The 15,666-nt window shown below is 40.1% G+C and overlaps 1 protein-coding gene across 1 annotated transcript in view; it reads left to right on the top strand.

The window, feature by feature from the left end:
- Positions 1-15,666, top strand: part of TENM3 (teneurin transmembrane protein 3) — a 352,902-nt gene that overhangs the window by 320,289 nt on the left and 16,947 nt on the right. The window contains 2 exon segments of the mRNA XM_009277346.2: positions 12,060-12,235; positions 12,972-13,207. Of these exon segments, the coding sequence (XP_009275621.2) occupies positions 12,060-12,235; positions 12,972-13,207 (412 nt within the window).

Genomic DNA, 15,666 nt, shown 5'->3' on the forward strand with positions numbered 1-15,666 from the left:
CGCATACTAAAAAACCAATGGAGCCATATGAAGCTAAAAGTCCTCTAGATTAGGTTTTATAATGAAATTATAATATTAAACAAGGCATAAGAGTAATCAGCCTAATCAAATTCTGTTGTTATAAAATTGTGAGATATCTGAGATGGAAACTGTTAACTATAACTGCATATTATGTATGCATAATATGAACATTTAAACAAATAAGTCTTAAAAGTTGAACTAATTTTATGCATATTAGCATTTTGGAAGTGACACTTCCTAGGTAGCCTATATGACATTATTTTCGTGCAGCAGTTTCCATTCTGCTTTCACATACAGAGAGCTAAGCCAGGTGCACAGAAGGAGCATTTCCTCTGGACCTAAGTTTTTGAAGTATCAGAAGTGAACTCCTAAAAAGCCTTGGAAGTGCCGCTGTGCAATCACTCAGTCGTGTAGGAGGTCAGACCCGCCCCCAGCCTGCAACCCCAGGTCTCTGCATGCCAGCAGTTGCCAGCCAGGCTTTAAATTCAGCTGAAAATGGGTAAAAAGCTCGCTATTAATTGAAAGTTTGACGATGCTCAAGAGGGCAAATTATTCCAGAGAGAAAGTTGCTATTACTCATGATACTTAATCTGACCAGAAGCATAAGGCAGCCCTCTGAGAAGGTCCCAAGCATCTTGTTCAGCCCCACTTCTTCTGAATCATGTCACTATCCTGAGTTACTCCCTGGGAGCCGCTGGAAGCTGAGCATGCGCTTAAGGGGTTGTCACAACCTCACTGCTCTCATTCAGCTTGCTCCATGACTACTTTGTGTCACTTCAGCCAGGAGGTTACAGCGAAGTCTTTGGTTGAATGGTTGGCCTGCTGCCCTACCAGCCTCTGGCTGCTTTGTGCTCCTCAGGTTGCTCGAGGAACTGGTAGAGGCTGCTCTGAGAGGGAGGATCCCTCCAGGGCAAGAAGACAGCCTTAGCTGTCTGGGCAGCACCTGCTGGGGCTGGGCTGTGCTGCTAAGGTTGCAGTCTCCATGCGCACTGGTGTGCTTGGCACTCCGGTCATCTCTAACAGCTACATAGTCCTTAGAGGTGGTTTAGGACAAATTGTGGTCAGCCCAGCGTCAGGTGTTTGGGATCTGTCCCTGGTGGTCCCAGCCCAGGTGCTTCTGCAGGCTGCTCTGTACAGAGGCAGTTGTTTCTCCATCTCACAGCTCCCCTGGAAGGTGCAGGCTGCATGTGCTCTCCTTTGGCCTCCTCTAACCCCTTTGGTTAAACTTGGATCACCTTCACCTCCCTTAGCGGTGAATTAATTCCAATAGCTACTCTTTCTTACCTCCTTCCTGCCTTCTCTCCTCTTGCCTTCCTCTCCTTTTAGGAGCAATATCAGCAGGCAGATCTGATCCAGACCAAGATGCCTCCTCCTCCTCCCTGCAAATTCACTGCCTTTCTTCCATGTCTCTTTTTTGCTCTCCAGACCTTGCCCTCCTACTATGTTTCCTTACTTTCTTACCTTGTATATTCCTCCTTCCCATGTCTCCCATCATTTCTCTAAGGCATGTTTGGCTTCCCTGCCTTTTCCTTTCCCAGCGGTGCATTTCTTCTCAATCCCCTCTTGTATCTCTTGACAGTCCATCCAATGCTTCCCCAGGCACTTCATGCCCTGAGCTCGTTTGTCTTCTCCTTCCCCTCCTCCCTCTCCAGCTCAATTCTTGTCTCCAAGGGAATGCAACAGAAATCAAAGAGAGTGACATTAGCAAGCAGAGCCCTTACAAGTTTACTTTGCTCCCACAGTTAAATTAACAAGCTTTCCAGCCATTCTGGAAAGGTGGTGAAATCACACAGAATGTGAAATCCCTACGGTAATTTTATAGACTAGAGAGAATCACAGGTAAAAATCTATTTTTACTGCGTGCTGCAGAGTATCACCCTTTGCATGTTACACCTTTATTAATGCATTCAGTGCTGTGGTTTCCTTAAAACTGTGTGATGCAGTTGGAATTGTTTAGTTTCCCCACGTACCAGGCGCATCATCTGTAACTGTCGGCATTTGGCAACAGGGAACAGATGATATTTTGCAGTTTCCTCTTGCTTTATCTTAATGCATTGCTTGTGGAGTCTGACCTGGAAATACTGAGATTTGGCTTGCAAAAACTCCATGGAACTTCTACTGAAAGGTTTAATTTAGATAAAAGTAAGTAGTTAATCTTGATCAGATAAAAATTATCCCCCAATAGTAGTGTCAATTCACTTGCACTTTTACTGTATATTAAGATGTTCACAATTCAGTTTTCATAATTAATATTTCTGTACCATTTCCTGTAACATTTGTGGGGTTTTATTTTCCTATAACATTTGTGTTTCTATTTGTGTTCATTTTTCTATTACATTTATGTTTCAGTAGTATGAATATCTAAAAATGCCTAGTCTTTTTTCTTGCAATTTTGGGGCTTTCATTCTAATTTGATTCTGTTTTCTTCAAATACCAGAACTTTGTACAAAATTGTAATCTATATGTTTTATTCATCTCTAAACAGTATTCTCTGAATGTCCTTGGTATCATAGTGCTTTTTAGATATCTTTCTCCTTTTACCATCAACAACCTTCTATACCTTCCGCTTTTACTGCTGCTTCTTGCTTCATCAGTCTAAGACGTAGTGGCTATAAAGTAATTAACCATACTCATTAAAACAGTTTTGTTCAGCCAGTTTTCATATTCTTGCATTGACTTTTGTGGCATCACACGAGCCCTTGATTGCAAACCATGACTTACAAGTGCAATGTCTTTAATCTTCCCATATTATATTTACTCAAGCAACAAAAGACATACTCTCTCCATTCTTAACCGTCTCTGAACTCTCTTTTTGGGAATATTTTTGAGATATCCAGTCCTTGCATAAGTGCCTCTTTATCCACATTGCCTGTCTCAATGCAGCATGCAATACATACATTTCTCCCTTAAAGCACATTTCAGGGACTAGCTGGTTCTCTGGTAGTCAAGATTTGGTGCTTCTCCTCCTCTCAACATGGCACAAATTGAAACTTTAGTAGGCATAACCCTCTCTCACCATTTCATGTAAACCCGTGGAGGCAAGGCTGGCCAAAAGGTGATTGAAACACTTCCCTCTATTCCAACAAGCTAAGTATTCCCCCGACCCAAAGAGAGCTTGTAGGGAAAAATATCAAGCTGACATGTTCGATTTGTGCATGGCCACAAGCTGAAGAATGACATGTTTTTTTAAACCTTCCCTTAGATACATCAATACTACACAAATACATACCCATGTTTCATGCAACATGCAATTTCTGAGAGGAGCTTAGTGACAGTTGTGCTTGCTGACCGTACTTAACCATGTTTCTTCTTTAGATAAATCATTAAAGATATTTTTTAAACTTCTAACCTCAACTTCCTTTTACTAAGAAGAGAGGTTATGATCTCACAATTTTCTAAACTGGAACTGTAACTCAACTTTACAGTAAATTTCATAATTATAATACAACATGCTGTTACATACTTCAGTCTTGTGCTGACAGTGGAGCACACAAACTTGCTGTTTCAGACTCAACCTGCTTAATAACAAAGCAGCCATGTTAAAAATAATCCATTAGTAGATACCATTTTTTAGAAATTAAATTTTTTAGAGAACTGTAGTGTGTCCCCTGATTGCTCTGATATCAGTAGTATATCTCGTCTAAGAGACGTTTGCCCATTTCTTCATTCTTGAATGTTTACTGTTCTTTGTCCTTAGAACTAGGCTAAGTAATAAAAGCAGAACTGAGAAACCATTGAATAGGTAATAATATCAAAATAGCAACACTGAAGACACATATCAACATTATTACATCTTACATGATGAGAAAGGAAGAAGTGCTTTGATTTCTGTCAAGAAAATCAGCATGTGATGTCTCTGTGGTTTTGGGAAGCACTTAGAAGTAAGGATAGTTCAGCAAAAAAATAGTATTGTTCCTATTAATGACATAAATGTCCTGCATTGTCAATCCAGTCAGCTCTGATCAGGCTCCTGAAAGTATCCGTTTCGCTTCTGGCTTTATCAGGGACTTTATAATACCATTTTTTCAGTTATTGACATGTTAGTATTCTTGTCCTACGTTAATCTTCGTCAAACAGAAGTCAGGGAGGTTGTAGCCAAGCTAGCTCACTCTCCTTTACACTCACTTCACGGGGGACCCGGTGTGGTGAAGGTAGAAGGGCAGCTCCAGACTGCATGTGAAAAGGCAGCACTCTGTTTTCAGTCATGCTGTATTCGAACACACATTCCTCATTTTCAAGCCTCATCAAGAGATTTGGTTTTCCTTGATGTCCCCGGTGAGGCCCGACTGATCAGCTCTTTAGGGAGCCTACAAGGCACATGCAGTTCACTAATTCCCTCCAAAGAGGGAAGAGTCTGTCACTTCTGAAGCCTGCATTGGTTGGGTGTGACTCATGCTCCGAAGGAATAAGGATGTTATTCTAAATTAACCATAGAACCTGAATCTAGCAATATTTGTTTACCATCTTGGTATTCCACTGTCCTAAAAGAAAAAAAAAATACAGCCATATAATTTTGCTTTCCTTTTCCTAAATTTGCTTTTCAAACTTAATGCAATTTAATAAGTTCATTACGTCCACCTTTTGTGACCCTGTAAAAACACCCTCACAGAGTTTTTACCTTTCAAAATGAAAAAAAAAAAAAAAGAAAAATTAAGGGGAAAAAAGCAACATTACAGCTTATTCTGTGAACAAAATGTCTGGCCAAACAGACCAGCCTTACCTCCTTTTTTCACTAAAGGCCTATGCAGTCAGCTCTGATAGTGTAAGCAGACCTTACAGCAAGGGACAATCTGTCATACAAATATATATACACCAACGTTTCTTTTATTTGAAAGGCCATACTCTGGTATTTATATCGACAAGGCACACAGTTTATTTGTACAGTAATAGATGAGCTAAGAAGGGGGGGAATGGGGGGAGTGGCACAGAAACAAGCCAGCAGCCTCAGGGAGCCCTGAGATTAAAGACACTGCGTGGGAAGCTGCTGCGGGGCAGGAGCTGGCTCTGCACACTCCGGCAAAAACCAGAGTCCGGCCCCTGCAGACCCCGCGGGGCTCGGGGGCAGTGAATTCCCATTAGAGGGAAGTTGAAAAGCGGGGGATGAGTGTTGAGGTCTTGTAGATAAAAGCCTGGCTACTGTAATTTAGTCTCATCTTCGTAAGGACAAGCCCCCTTCAATCAGTCTTGAATTGGCTGCACTCGGTTCAAAAGGGTATGCGCTGCTGAGGGGCACCCCCAGCCCTGGGAATCTGCTCCATCCTCAGATAAAGCTGCTCATTTAAGCCACACCGCCTCCATCCCACTGCTCCCGGTGCGCCCCTTCCCCCTTGCACATACACCGGAGTTGTTCTTCCAGCTTTTTAGAAAGCACCATCATTAACGCTATTTATTTATGCGAGTTCTTGTGCATGTAAGGTATGTGTCAGAAATGCAAGTTATGAAAGATTTCTTGGTTTTGTGAATCCTTATGAGAATATATACATGGCAGATGCTTATCGCAGCAAACAGCACGGTGTGGGAGGATTGCAACACCGTACAGCAACGAGAGAAAAGTTCGGCAGTCTTCTGGCAAAAAGTAAAGCAGCAGCCCCGGCATGATAAATTCATGTATTGCTTCTTTCACTGCAAAGCACTGCTCCCCCCAGATACCTGTCTCTGGAAGTCATTTTGGATTAGGCCGTGAAGGTGGTCAGTCTTACTGCAGCACAAGCACTGAACTTGCGCTTGTTTGCCTGGTTGTGCGATGAAGTGGAAAATGAGCATCAAAAACTTGTCCGTACCGAAGTGAGCGAGCTATCGTGAGGGAAGGTGTTGATTCATTTCTTTGAGCTCCCTTTCCAACAGACACATTTCCTGCAGTGATTTTCATTTAGAGTGTGCCTGTTGTTTTGCAGATGAGTTATGGCTGTCAAGAATGGCCTATTTAGGTGAATTGTTCACGTCTGGTGTGCTGAATGCCCGTTTACAAAAAAAGACCGAAAAACTATCCTTTTAACGTTATGACAAAATAGACACACAAAAAAAGCCTCAAAAGCTGCAGTTGTAACAGGCAAAGGTGAAAAGAGAAATTGTCAATCACTTTCTAGCTGAGGAAATCTCTTCATTAAACCTGGGCTGAAAAATTCGTCCTGACCACACTGCTAAGATAGAAGACCGTTACCTGAATTCTTTAACCAGCTGTGCAAACAGTTCTATGAGACTTTCCCAGATGAAAATGGGATAAAGACCCTTTCCCCATGGAAGGCACCCATTAGATCAAGGGACAGGAAAAGTGGACCAGCTGCTTGAATTTAAGCTTGAGTTGTCTGACACTTGGTTGAGCAGGACAGAGAAATTTAGCTGATTGATAGTAATACTTATAATGCCCTTCCAGCCTCTGTGGTTTTGTGAGTTTGCATTTTCTGCCCAAATTCCATTAAAAAAACCAAGTAGAGAGAGAGATAAATTCCTGTCCAGAATTGGACTTTGGGCTGCAGTTTACTTTAGGTCCTTCCTAGAATCATTCCTGGACCTATTTTCTGTAACTCCTATTCATCCACTATTTTCTCTGAGCTAGGGACAGCAGAAAGGGAAAGGGAAAAGGAAAAGGAGTAGAGCAGGAAGGAAAGGGAAAAGAAGGGAAGGAAGCTTTTTTCCCATATATTTAAAATTCTGCAAGACTGGAAATAATATTGAATTTTCTTCTTATGCTTAACAATATTCCAGATAAGAACAAAGGAAAAATGCTACCCTTCTTAGACAATAGTCACGTTTTAAAAAAAAAAAATCAATCCACTTGTCATAATTTACAAATCTACTAACATACATCAAATTGTCATTTATGACACATTTGCTTCCTTCTTGTTAAGCAAAACAAAACAATATTAGCAAGACATACAGCTATCTTGGTGTTTATGGTTCCACTTTTATAAAAAATCTGTTGTATCTCAAAAAGAAGTTATAGTTTAATATTTTGGGTTTCCTGATACATTTGTACTGTGAATTCACAAGCAAGATGCTAAACCTTCTAAGACGTCAAATACACTATGTGGAAATAAAGGAATATGTGCATACAGTATTTCAATTAATATTTTTAAAAAGGCAGGTTGTAAATGAGTAGTTATGGATCCACTGAAGTGTGTATTTCAATGAGACTAAAGAAGAAATGCCAAAAAAAAAGGAGAAATCATTTGTCTATCCGTGCATCTGTAGATTATTTTCATTTTTTTCATTCTTAACAGACTCATTCAATCACTCTTCAGACAAATAAAAAGCAAAAATGCATATCCAAATGAGGAAAGCAACTCAGAAATGGAGTAAAGGGAAAAAAATAATAAATTTCATTATGCTGAAGTTGAGAGTCTTCTCCTCTCTTTCAACAACCCACAAAATGGTTAAAGATGGTCAGAACTAGAGCTCCCAGTAAGTTGCCGTGCCCTATTTTAAACCAGTGGAGGACAGAAGGGCTCCATACAGGTGATAAAATGATAATAAAAGCGATGGTATATAAACTATGGGTTTGCTTCCTTTTGATCAGCAAGATAACTATTCTGTTACTGGTTTAGCAATGCAGTGATACCCTACCAAGGTGGCTTCTCTTTATTGTAGTTTTCCAACTGTGAATGCACTATTTGTGAGGGACTAAACATGCAGTATGCTACAGGAGGCTGAACACAAGTGAAAACATATTTCAAACCGACAGTCTTTAATGTTAAAGACAACGGTCCTCTACGTAAATGTGAACTTAATGGCCTCGATAAGCTGAAGGAGACATTTCATTGCCAGGTTAGGACAGATTTTTCAGTCTGTGTCAACATGGTGAGTACACACCTAAAACAACAGCACGCTGCACTTCTGAAAGTCAACTTTGAACCTTCTGTTCTCGCCTGCCAAGAAGCAGCACCTTGGTATGTAAGGCTTCCGACGAATAGTTTGAAACAAGTAGGGTAATGTTCCATAAATTTTTTAGCCACTCTTGATAATTCGAGATGCATAGAGGAAATGCCTGATGTGTGTTGAGTGAGAATGTAAGAGTACTTTTCATTTTACTGTCAAAATTATACATGTCTATATTATGAAATGCATTCATGCCTCATTTCTCTATTACAGTATCCCAACTAATAGTATAATCTGTAACCAGTCTTTAAAGAAATATGTAATACATATTTGCACTGTTTGTCTTGTTATCTGAAATGTGCAGGAACCGGCGTGCCTTGCTCTTCAACCTGACATGTTTACAATAGCAAAAAAAAACCAAACAGAATTTATTTTCTTTAGGAAGTGTGCTGCAGAGGTCTGTGGAAAAACAGTATCAGTCATAACTTTGCAATTGGCTTTAGCAGCAACCATTACGATACACTTCATTTCTACAGCTCCCTATTTTATGTTGAAGTAACTTCCAACATAAAACATTAATAACGCTCTGCAAGTTGGGGTTGAGCTAAGTGTGCTCCAAACTAAGATACGATGCACATGAGAAACAAGTCAGAAATAAAGAAAGTAGGGCATTTCCATCTGTGACAAGGCTTACCAGGAAGTTATCACTGCAAAGTGAAGTGTCCTACATGGACTAGAACAAAGTGGTCTGGGAAGGAATGTAATTAAAACTAAAGGAGATGAACAATGGAAGAGAGACTTCCAGCAGGTGAAGAGCAAAAGGTCAAGAATCTGGGAATCTGATAATCATTATCTCTGAGAAATTCTCACTGCAGAAGGGGAAAACTATCTGGCAGTGGCAGATCATCCTAAAGAAGAAAAAGAATTTGATCTAAGGGGAACTTCAGCTAGCGGTGGTGGCAGCTGCCCCTGCTGCTGTCTTCTGTAGTTATTGACCGAACATGAAGATTGTTACGTTAACGCAAATGGAAATGAGTTGATGGGATTAATGCACATGAGGTCACGCCCAGTGAGCAAGTTTCCGTTTTAGATTCTTTAAAAGTTTATGTGCGACTTGCTCTTGAGGAATTGAAGAGGTTGGTTGAACGGCTTTGCTGTGGAGCCTGGCATAGGAGAAAGATCAGAGGGTTCCGCGCTAACACGTGTGCCTGAGCTTGTGTTTGGATGAAAAGATCAAAGAGGCTGTGAAATGCCAAATATAGGCGCTCGCCCTCTAGACTTCAGATCTCACTCCTTTTACGGCAATTTCAATATGAGAACACTAGGCAGATAAAAGAAATCTCTCAGTCTAAAACTGACAATCTCGGATGAATAAATTCACCTTGGCAGCAAAATGCAAGGATATTTGGATATAATAAGAAAAATGGCAGAGGAATGCCCAAAGGTATGAGTGATGTTGCTATGCTGAGCATTGATAAGGCTTTCATTGTGGACAAAAAGATACCAAGTATAAAGTAAGTTTAGTATTCGGTGTGCTGTGAATAAAATGAAGGACACACATTACAATCCATTGTAAAATGGAATATGTAGTGAATTGTAGAAAGACCTATTTCCCTTCTTTCTTTTTGTTCCTGGCTATAAAAGTATGAGAAATCCTATTCTTACCTTTCACATCTCAGCCACATTTTCTTCTTGCACTAGGACGCCTGAACCAAGCAATCATGGCTTTTAAGATTCTTCCAGCTTTAAAGTCATGTTTTTAAGAACATGAACGTGTAGCATGATTGTTTGCTGATCTTTGAACTCTCCCCCACTGTAATAGTATTAGCTGCTTATCTCCGGCTCATGATGTGCTTTCATGTATTTGTGAAAGAAGGCACCCGTTCAGGAAAAATAGGCACAGAGTCAAAAAATAATAATGTGGAAGCAAGAATGCATAAAACCAGAAGAGCGATGTTCAGCGCCGCATACTGCAGTGAAGCCACACACTGTACTGAATACTGCTGATGTGTAGCGTTTTCCAGCTCAAATGGTATACTCAGAAATATGATAATTAACTTCTCTCAAATACTGTGATTCAAAGGGTGAAAAGTTCTTCTTACAGGGAAATCTTACCTTCTCTGGCTTTAGTATGCATTGTTTGAAATAAAGACTAGTATTTGGCTACTGGAATCAAAGGACGCAAGTAATTCCCAACAAAATAATTTGATACCGTTTTCAAACATAAAGCGGAAAATAGAAAAGGACACTAATTGGACAATATACGTTCCCCTGGGAGTTGAAAAGGGAAGTTGTGCATGAAAAGAAAATAAGTTTCTGGAACTGAGGAATGCGACTGAAAGTCATGAATAGGCTAGCAGTCACATTCACGCACAAGGAACGTTGGTATCTTTGTTTTGGTTTCCCACATAAATGCAGTATCTCGGCTTGCCAAGTCCAGTATGTGAAAAAGAGCCAAAATTAGGGCTAGAAACATACTGGAAGAAAGCCCGTTATCTTGAAATGTACTTAACTTCAAGAAATAAGTTTCCCCACTTGATTTCCCTGGCTTGCAGTATGGTTTCTGATTTTTAAACATTCTTTTCTTTTTCCTGTTGCTAAGTGAAAGTCTCATATAAACAAAGGAAATTAGCTGTGTTAAAAGGATGGAAATGACTGTATGCAAAAAGCTGTCAAATCTACAGAGTAAGCAAGCTGGAAAAAAACATTTCTTAACCTAATCCTTTCAGTTACAGCAATGCTGTGCAGTACTCATGCTGTTGAGAAAGTTAGTGTGTTGTGGGTTAAAACTGTTTGGAATTAATTCTCTCAATTTAAGAAAAAGAGTTTCTGTAGCCTCAGTGATATGCTTGGGGCTTTTGGGGGGTTTTTTGGTTTTTTGGTTTTGCATTTCTTTCCCAGAAGGAGTAATTTTGATGATAATTGTAAGCATGAAGTGTCTAGCGCACTGTGTGGACCTGCAGGGTCATGTTCTAGTTACTTTAAGAGACTAAAGCTTCCTTCAGCTTCCCACTACACGGTCACGGGAGAGGGATGAAAAACTCCTGAGAGCAAACAGGTCATAGGTGGGCTGAATCACCCTTTGGATACTTGTTCCTCTCCGTTGCAGGTACAGGCAGGCTATACTTCTAAACAAGGAGCCTCAGCTGAACACCTAGGCTGATGAATCCAGGCTGTAGCACTGGAAGAGCTATCTTAAAGGCAGCTTTATGACCTGAAGCTCACATAATGCTTTACCTCTCTATACTGTGACCACAGTGCATGTTTGGATATGAGCATGGGACTCGGGTCTCGTATCAATGGCATTAATAGCTGGAGTATACCTAACACAGCATACGAAAAGACATGGTTTAGAAGTCATAGGTCTACTTCAATTACAGAAATTGTGTCTACCGATTCACATTAAAAGGATATATAGCCCCTGGTTTAAAGAAGTGTCAGTGGAACCAGAAAAAAAAGCATCTCCTGCATGGCTTATGCCACAGTTCTCAAACTATGATCCACAGGCAGGTAATGAGTTATATATGCTAGCTTTTCTGATTTCCAGCTACAAACAGCTTAAGTAGATTAAATATTACCACAGATTCTTTCTTTTAATAATACAAGGGATGTTAAGCACTCAGGAACAGGAGGGCAGGTGGTCTGCATAATCGTTGAATAGGAAGGGCCCAAGAGACACTCTTATTAAGATACCCTTTTTATGAAAAAGTTTGGGGATTCCTACAATAACAGCAAAATCTAGTCCAATAATAGGGAGTGAGTACAGAATGCTACGGAATTTAGCACCAATAAATATGCTCCCTTTGAAATGGTGAATTAGATGTACAGCAGGATCTGGTCACACTTCAAAGAGTAATATGCAGAGCTGAAGATCCATCTGTTTGCTCTTGCTATCACCGGTGAGGCTCCTGTATGTTAAGCAGTCTTTTGACTACTTCAAAGCACGTTTGAAGTCTTTGCTGTGCCTATCCCATGCACAAAAAGCAAGCGTGCCTTAACAATATGAGTAGCTGGTGTTTTTGTTCATTTTACTTGTAAATGAAAACAATTTGTTCCTGCTGTTTCATTTCTGGACTCTTTTTTTTCTTTTTTTTTTTTTTTTTTTGTAAATAAGAAAATTACTTAAACTGTGGGCATGCTCCCTTGGTTTTGGTTTCAGAAATTTAAACCAAGACTACTACTTTGTTAGATAAAAGCTTTTTTTTTTTTTTTTTTTTTTTTAGCTATGATAGCGAGGGCCGTCTAACAAACGTTACATTCCCAACTGGAGTTGTCACTAACCTTCACGGGGAAATGGAAAGGGCCATTACAGTGGACATTGAGTCATCCAGCAGAGAGGAAGATGTCAGCATCACTTCCAACTTATCATCAATTGATTCTTTCTATACCATGGTTCAAGGTACCGTAAACAAAAGATTTCTCAGCAGATACTGACCTGAAAACTGTTTTCTTATGGGACAAGCAGCTCCAATCAGATGCGTTAGAGGGAAACTTTAGAGGCATAGTGTTTGGAGGAAGAGGTGGTTTTATATAAAACCACCATGTATATAAAACATACATGGTTTTATGCATATATAGAAAGAACTGTTTGGGGAAAGAAGGAGTTGCAATGAAAGTAGAATTAAATATGTTTTCTAACCAAAGAGCTTTTGTAAACAGCTATGGGAAGTAGTCAGAATACCTACTTTCCATTAAAAGGGAATCTTGGAAAGGAGAGAGAAATGGATTGAAAGGGAGACAGGTGCAGAAATAGCATGAAGTGAGATTTTAGCTTTAAAATAGCATGTGATGTCCCAGCAGCCACATCCTTGCAAAAGTCAGTAGTCACAGTGTGCTTATGATTAGGCCAAAAATGCCTAATGAAACAGCAGAAAATGTGTTTTGTGCCAGTCCAAAGAATATACTCTGAGGTGGGATTTTCTTAAGTGTTTAAGCGACTTTGAAGGTGGGTCCCAAAGGCATTTACGCTCTCATGTGATACAGATATTGTTACCAATCACCCTGGGTGTTTATTACCATTGGGTCGGTTATGTGAAGTCAGGATGTTACATGCATATATTGCATGAAGCGTGCAGAACAAAGGCAGACTCTTAACCCATGTAGATAACCTGTGCTTCTCTTTTTTGCCTTTTCAGATCAGTTAAGAAATAGCTACCAGATTGGTTATGATGGCTCACTGAGAATCCTGTACGCCAGCGGCCTGGACTCACACTATCAGACAGAGCCGCACGTGTTGGCTGGCACTGCCAACCCAACAGTGGCAAAGAGAAACATGACCCTCCCGGGAGAGAATGGGCAGAACCTGGTGGAGTGGCGATTCCGGAAGGAGCAAGCCCAGGGAAAAGTCAACGTGTTTGGCCGAAAGCTTCGGGTAAGCACGCCAGCATGCATGGTATCTACTGCGTTCTCATTAAGTGAGAGGAAACGTAAATACATTACTGTAGGTATTGCCATCCAACAACCACAGAATATTTACCACAGACAAGCTTACTGTAGAGCTGGAAGTACTTCCTTTATTGGCTGTTTTTCCTTATTAATTGCTCTTTTTTGTGGACTTTAAACTGTTGTTTTTAGCCTGGAATGCATTGGAGTGAATTGGGATGAAAGAATAATTTTCTGCTTTCCTTCACTGTTTTTGTTTCTGGTATTGAATTCACACACCTGATTTTGAATCTTGTTTTAAATTATTCTACCATAAGTTAGCACAGTCCTAGGATTTTCTTTCTTTTTTATTTTAAGTAAAAATTGTACTAATACTTATTTCTGGTAGAAAGGGTTTAACTGTGTACAGCATATTGCTCTAACATATGTCTTTACCATTTTGTTGGCATTTCTTCTTCCTAGATAGTGAGTGAAATATAAGTAGGAAGCAAACTATGATTTATGACAGCCGTTTGGTAAAGACAACATAGATTAAGCATTTAAAATGGGGTTGCCAGGAGACCATTTCAAGACCACATCAGGGGTCTGACTTACTATTAGAACTGAACTCAGTTCTTTAAAATAAGGCCTAGGCAGTATATCAAATGAAGGTAAGTAATTTCAGACCACTCGACTTCTAAGAGGTAACATGCCATTTTAAATCTTAAAATATTTTATATCTTCCTTCGGGATGAGAAAGGAGGGAGTGCTGTCATGCACCTTATATTCCTCTCTACCGCTTGCTCTGCAAGAAGAATGGATTTTTTCCAAGAAGGAAGAATGATTATGCCCAGTAGCTGCTGCTTAAGAACAATATACTTGTACCTAGCTATGGCAGCTGTCTTACATGGATAAGGAAAAGGAAGTCATGCTTCTGGAGCTCATCCTTGTAGTTCTGGTTCATAGGCATGTCATTACATAGCACAGTGGGATAATACAGCTGCCAATTCATTTGTGAAGGAAGCCCAAGAGAAAATAAAATAACCATATCGATGGCATTTGGTTTTGGCAGTGAAACAAATCGCCACGAGTCCGGTTCTCAAAAGTGAAGCAAAATTTTGGCATTCAAGTGCAGAAGAGGTAAAAGAAATGTTATGGGCACCTTTAACTTGGAAGACTTAACAGGAAAAAATGAACAGCAGAGAAGAGGGAAAGATTTAACAAGGTGGAGGGGAAAGTGAGAGATTATAGATAAGGATAAAATAGGAGTAATTAAAAATGTATATACAAATGGAAGAAGTAGGGCTGGTGGAGAATATGGGCTAATAAGAGAAAAATGCCTCAAAAAAAAAGTAAATAAACTTGTCAGCAAAGAAAAAAAAAGGAAGGTTTTTTGAAATTGATTTACATGGGAAGATATTACAGAAATGTCGCTCGGGGGTGGGGGGAGGATGTAGGAAAGTAGGGAAAGAAAACAACAGAAAGAAGAACAGGAGTAACTTAGGGAGCTCATCATTTCTATCTACAGATATGTCAGTAACATTTTGCTGCAAAGAAGACAAAATGCAGACAAAAAACAGTGACAAAATGTATTGCCAGTAAATGTACTCATATATATGACACTTTTACTTCATTATATATATGCAGTATCTAACATTACAAAGTACACTCTCAGGTACTCTCTTGGTTTTCTGTCTTTTATTAGTTCTACCCACTACTAGTAGTCTTTATAAAGAAATTAATTAGGAATTATGTCACCATCCCTTAACTAAACGATCCTCTGTCAATCTTAACTTTTGTTCAGACTTGTTTCGTATTTGTTCAATAAGCTAGCTTTGTCCCCGGACCTGTACGTTTGGTCTGTAGGGTTACCTTTGGCAGCGGTCCTGACAGTCCTCTACATGAAAGAGCCTTTTTAGGGCATTTGTATTGAGGCCAGACAGACCCTCACTCACAAGAGTCTCAAATAAAGGAACTGGCGTGAGCGCTGTCTCAAGGGGTGCACCCAGAGTAGACAGGGACATAGACGAGGGATCTCACAGGAAGAGTTTGCTCTGCCTCCTCCTGAGACCTGACATGCTCCAAGCTCTGCAGAGGTCCCCAGTTTTCACATTACCTCTTGAATCTCTCTGTAAGGCACAGCAATATACTCCTACTCCTAATGGGGGAATCACAGTCAGATTTCATGCTTCTCGTTGGAAAGAAAAACAGGAGTTAAAGCAGAGCCGGATAGATGGATACCTAAATTACTGAAACATAGCAGGACAGTAGGTAGGGACTGTCAAGAGACTCAGTTTTGTGTTGTTAAGTGTTTCTTCATTGAAAATTTCCTGAATTACTATTTTATATTGGATTTGCATGGCAAGGTTTTGGTAGTGGGGGGGCTACAGGGGTGGCTTCTGTGAGAAGCTGCTAGAAGCTTCCCCTATGTCCGATGGAGCCAATGCCAGCCGGCTCCACGACGGACAC

The sequence above is a fragment of the Aptenodytes forsteri genome, unplaced genomic scaffold, assembly GCF_000699145.1.
Source record: "Aptenodytes forsteri isolate BGI_AS27 unplaced genomic scaffold, ASM69914v1 Scaffold65, whole genome shotgun sequence".
NCBI lineage: Eukaryota > Metazoa > Chordata > Aves > Sphenisciformes > Spheniscidae > Aptenodytes > Aptenodytes forsteri.